Source organism: Euleptes europaea, chromosome 18 (assembly GCF_029931775.1).
Source record: "Euleptes europaea isolate rEulEur1 chromosome 18, rEulEur1.hap1, whole genome shotgun sequence".
NCBI classification, from domain to species: Eukaryota; Metazoa; Chordata; class Lepidosauria; order Squamata; family Sphaerodactylidae; genus Euleptes; species Euleptes europaea.
Window position 1 is genome coordinate 5554168 of NC_079329.1, and position 6000 is coordinate 5560167.

A 6000-nucleotide genomic window follows, 5' to 3' on the forward strand; every position below is an offset into this window, starting at 1 on the left:
TTCCTTGATAGTTCCCCATCAAAGTAAATAACAAAGGCTGACCCTGCTTAGCTCCTGAGATCCATTGGGATTGGGCTAGCCTGAGACATCCGGCTCAGGGCCTTCCAAACTTAGAGTGGGATAAAAATGCAGGAAAGTAGTTGCCATACCCCTGGGATTCTATTGATACGTTGGCACCTTGCTTGGTATGAAGTACTGGGCAAGATTGTAAGAGGGACTGTGCATCATGTGCCTGTCCATAAGACTTAAAAACATGGTGTTTTCTAGCTATATATTGGTTAAAGTTCTTAGATACCTAATTTCAGCTCTTTATCTAGTCTCAAAATACTCTGGTCAGTTCTGAATGATCGCCACTGGCTGCCTTTAACCACTTTCCCATGTATATTTGATTGAGATTTAATTTCTGCACTAGTGTGCCTTTTTTTAAAAAAATACAATTGATTTTCAATCAGTGAACCACTTCATAGCTTCATTTCACCAATGCATTTTCCCCTTGCGGACCTGCTGGGAAAGTTGTTCCCTGTTGCTATTTATTTCAAATAACGATCCATCTTTCAGAGCTGGGCTTAATTGTTTTTCCCCCTTTCACAGCAAACTCATTATTGACTTTTCTTAAGGTGCCAAAAAAGTTTGTTGTCTCGTCTTCAAAACTTTTCTGCACTGATTAACTCCCAAGTCTATTAATTAAGTTTGCAGCTCTCTTCCCCTTTGAGCTGAATGCCCCGAAAGGGCCAAAAGTCTTCTTGGGTTAATTAAAAGTGTTCTGCAGCCCGTCTCAGTCCCGAGGGATACAAGCAGAGGGGGGAATGAACTAACTTCTTCTTTTGCTGTAAGATATTGCAAGTTTTTAGCTCTTGCTTTCCACATTACACTTCAGCTGAGGTGGGAGGTGACGGACAACAAAGTTCAAAAGCCAAATCTTGGGTAGATCACGATTAAATTGCAAAAAAAGAAGAATAAAAGACCCAGTATATTTTATTTGTTCAAGTTACCTACATTTCATAATAATGAAAGCAATATTGTCCTCACTCAGCTCAAACAATCACCATGTCTTGGGCCAAAAAAAAATATTTCTGATGTGTAGTACATAAGCCCAAACTAATAGTTGCTTAGGTCAAAGTCTCATAAACAACAAAAGGGTGTTCACAGTGGGTAGCTGCTCTCCCAGTGGGTAGCCACTGTGAATTATCTTCATGGAAGGCACCACATTTAGCCGTACAGAATGGAAATCCATCAACCTTGTGAAGAAACAGAAGGGTGGTACACCTTCATCTCAACTATCTACCCAACTTTATTGTAGCCCTCAAACCATATAGAAGCAGAATAAATAATGTTAATTAATTACCTAAAAGTATATATTTACATATCATTCCGCACAGTGCATCAGACAGTGAAAAAGGTTTAAGAGTAACACCTGTACTATTAGCAGTCAGCCATGATGGCTAAATGAAGCCTCCATGTTCAGTAGCAGTGTACCTCCTAACACCAGTTCCTGAGGGGACAAAAGAAGTAGACTATTGCCTCCATGTCCTGTAATTTGACCTAGGTCACCCAAGGAGCTACAATGTTACAGTGACCATTTGAACCTGGTTCTCCCAGTCCCTAGTCCAGCCACTATACCACACTGTACCTTGCCCCCAAGAGCCAACAAACAAGGCATAAGTGCCTTGTTTGTTGCCTCTCTGGGGCAACTGGGTGGCTACTGTGTGAAACTGTGTGGGGTAGAGAACATTGCAGATAGGGTTGCCAACCGTGGCTTGGCAACCAGTGGGAGAACAAATTCCACATGTTCAAATGCATCACCTGCATGGAACTTATGAATGTATGCCCTGTCAGTGATCCAGGACATTCCATTTTCCAGGTTCTCTGATCAGATAAAAAAGGTCAGAACCTGAATGTGTTTGGGTCAGTACCATGCAAAGCATAGGGTTGCCAAGTCCTTCGTTGTCACTGGTGGGAGGTTTTTAGGGTGGAGCCTGAGGAGAGCAGGGTTTGGCGAGGGACTTCAATGTCATAGAGTCCAATTGCCAAAGTGGCCATTTTCTCCAGGTGAACTGTTCTGTATCGAATGGAAATCAGTTGTAATAACAGGAGATCTCCAGCTAGTACCTGGAGGTTATATAGTTATTGCTGTGTTACACAGCAGTACCTGGAGGTTGGCAACCCTAGCAAAGCAGCTTACTTGAATGGGTTCTAGGGATAAGGGGTTCAGACAGTAAATCACCCTCTTCACATGTTTATTTGCAGTGGAATTAATAGGGAAAATCAGACTGGGAAAAATTGTAGGATGATTAGCAATAGTATTTTAATGTCCAGTGTTTTACAGTTATGTTATTTATTCCCCAGATGTTGGATCCAAACTGTGAGGTCAGATTGAAAAGATGCCTTGAATGAACACAGACCCATGGTTTGGATGTAACTCATTAGTAGGGGGGAAAAGGAATTCTGTTCCACAAGCGAAGTTTTAAGAATCGAATTATTAGGTGTGACCTACCCAGTGGCCATGAAAAAGCAGGTGCCTCTTTCAGATACCACAGGAAAAGGACCAGGTCTTTAAATTTGGGGTTTCAGTCTCAATGCAAGAAATGTGAAACTGAGAACCAGAACAAATAATGACTGTTTGAATCAGTTCCAGTAGTGCCAAATGTGTGAATTTGGTTACAAAAGCCAGAAAAGAAAATAGCAGATGCAATCATGGGAATTTAGCACATGGTTTTAGTTGTAACGATTATTGACCTGCATTCTGGAAATGAAGAAAATAGACTCCAACAGATTGGTTAAACTAGGGTTTTATTCAACGGCTGATCTGTAATAAGAATTTATCTTTAACTCCTCTTTTCAGTGCAGATTACCCTAGCTAATGGCAATCTTCCTGTCAGCACCCAGCTGAGCATGGTTCAAATTTTAGCAATGCTGCATTACTGGCCCCTATTCCTGATAACCTGCACACTAGTATATTTGCTAAGTAGGGCTTTGCCTTATTGTCCCCACACAGGTCAGGATTAGGGTTGCCAACCTCCAGGTGATGACTGGAGATCTCCTGGGATTTCAACTCATCTCCAGGTAGGAATGCCAACATCCAGGGACTAGCTAGAAATCTCCTGCCATTACAACTGATATCCAGCCAACAGAGATCAGTTCACCTGGAGAAAATGGCTGCTTTGGCAATTAGACTCTATTGTATTGAACTCCTTCCCCTCCCCAAATCCCACCCTCCTCCCGCTGGTGGTGAAGCAGGACCTGGCAACCCTATCTCCAGGTGACAGAGATCATTTCCTCTGGAGAAAATGGCTGCTTTGGAAGGTGGACTTTATGACACTATACACCATTGAAGTCCCTCCCCAAATACTGCCTTCCTCAGGCTCCACACCCCAAATCTCCCAGTATTTCCCAACCTGGAGCTGGCAATCCTAGTCAGGATTGAGACGCCAGTGATGCTTCCAAGCCCCAAGGGGGTACCCTCACCATTCCTACTAGGTGGAACAATTGGCTTGGATATCCTTGGGGTGCTTGTTGGTTGACATTATGCCGTTGGCCAAAATATGCACTGATTAAAGGCAATAGCGCTAGCTGGGGCCTAGCTAGGAGCCAATTTTGCCAGGCCTACCTGAAATACCTCTCGACTTCAGCAATGAGAAACAGGCAAAAAGAGGCCACTGTTTATGGGAAGACCACAATGAAAAGCAGAGGTGATTTGCCTTTGCCTTCCTCTTTAGACTCTTCCTCGGTGGTCCCCCATCCAAATAAAGACCCAGCTTCCAAAATGTGATAAGATTGAGCTATACCACACCATTCCACATCCCCAAGTATGCTAGTACCAGTTGTCATTTCCCCATTCAGGTCCCTGGTGACTTCTAGGGGCCGTAGTTGACTCTCCATCCTGTTGTTTCTGAGCTGCCCCTGAAGGCAATTCCTCCCCCCCATCTTATCCCCCACACACATAACTTTCCCAATTTTCACTCCTGTTCCCTAGAATGTATTTGAAGCCATATTGGCCTTTGGTTCATTTTGGCCATTGAGGGAAATATTTCACCTTCACAAAATGGACGAAGTGGGCTTAGACCAGTGTCGCCTACGCAGAGATTGATTTTTTATTCATGAAACTGTTTAAAGATTAAAGAAAAGATATGCGTTCATTTGAATCTACAGAAAAATAAGCTAGTTTTGCAATACTGAGAGTGTATCAATCAATTAAACAAATATCCAAAAGGGAAATAAATTCCAGTCTCTACAAAACCTCCCCAGGGCAAGGGTCCTGCACAAGAGAAAACCAAAATGAAATAGGAATTGTCCTGCACAGAGAGAAAAGAAAACCCTTCTCAGTAACAGAGCCTAAATCAATTGACTTCAAGCTACAAGGTGTTGTATATTTGAACTTGAGAAAACTATGGCTGCTTTACAGGTTCAGTTACTTGTCTCTGTACATGAATAAGAGCTGTCAAATCACAACCAACTCATGGTGACCCCCGCAAGGGGCTTTCCAGGCAAGTAATTAAGCAGAGGTGGTTTTCCATTGGCTTTCTCTGCAGACTCTTCCCATCCAAGTACTGGCCCTGCTTAGCTTCTGAGATCTGACAAGATTGGGCTTTACCATACCAGTCCAAATCCCAGAAACCTCTCTACACCAACGTTATATGTCTTTATAGTTCCCTCTGATGCAGACTATTACCTGACGTCAGTACCTTTCTTCCTTAAGACTTTCCGTAAGGCCTCTTTAACTTCCACATTTCTAATGGTGTATATGAAAGGGTTTAGCATCGGGACGACCACAGTGTTCAGCAAAGAGACGGCTTTGTTGAGGCTGAAAGAGGAGCGTGCAACGCTAGGTCTCAAATAGATGAAAAGGACAGCTCCATAGTATATGCTCACCACAGTCAGATGAGAGGTGCAGGTGGAAAAGGCCTTCTTCTGTCCACTGGTGGAAGGGATGCGCAGAATTGTGGAGATGATGAAGACATAAGAGATCACTGTCAGGAGTAGAGAGGCCAGCACCACACTCATGGCCACCAGGAAATTCAGAGCTTCTATTAGCTGTGTATCCCCACTGGCGATTTGCAACAATGGTCCAATATCACAGAAGAAATGGTTGATGGTATCAGAGTCACAGAAGGGAAGTGTTGCCACCATTATCACTTGGGAAATTATACAGAAAAATCCCGCAGCCCAGGAACCCCCTGCAAGTTGAAGGCAGAGGTTGGAAGTCATGATGGTGGTATACCGCAGGGGCTTGCAGATGGCTAAATATCTATCGAAGGACAGGACAGTCAGGATGAAAAATTCGGTCACACCGAAGTAGAAGAAATTGAATAGTTGCAACATGCAGCAGTAGAAGCAGATGGTGGGCTTTTCCGAGAGCAGATTGACTAACATCTTGGGGATGGTAGCAGTGGTGTGCCCCATCCCCAGGCAAGAGAGGTTGCTGAGGAAGAAATACATCGGCTTCTGGAGCTGGCGATCAGCTCTCACAATCACGATGATGAGACCATTTCCTGCAATTGTCAAAATGTAGAACCCAAGGATAATTGCAAACAAAACAATGTTTATTCCCCCCGTGTGTGGGAATCCAAGAAGAATGAACTCGTCCACCCTTGAACAATTGTTTAAAGCCATAACTTGCTTCTCATGTTCAGAAGAATACATAATGGTGTAATGTCTTTCCTCAAATACATTCAAAAGCACTATTTATATTCAATATTAATACATTAACACATTGAAGATAAGTAGGAGAAAAAACATTCTTGTTTCTTTTATTTCCCTATATCTCTTATGTTCTATAATGACAGTCTAGCTAGGCAGACAGACAATTCAAGGCAAAAGAAGACAGACAGACAACACTCTCTAATTGCTCTTCAAATAATCGGACAATGTAGACAGATGAATGAAAGGATTGGGTGACTGACAGCTAAAAATAGCACGAGGTGTCTGATACACCAACGCAATTTGAAAGGAATCAAGAGAGGTCACAGACATCTTTATGAAAGGAGTTCATGGCTGAAGCCA

The 6000-nt window shown here is 43.0% G+C and overlaps 1 protein-coding gene across 1 annotated transcript; it reads right to left on the bottom strand.

Moving 5' to 3' along the window:
• Nucleotides 1–4665: 4665 nt before the first annotated feature.
• LOC130490226 (olfactory receptor 6X1-like) lies at nucleotides 4666–5640 on the bottom strand. The gene has a single exon (XM_056864051.1). It carries the CDS (start codon nucleotides 5638–5640, stop codon nucleotides 4666–4668), a length of 975 nt encoding a protein of 324 aa, XP_056720029.1.
• Nucleotides 5641–6000: the final 360 nt, after the last annotated feature.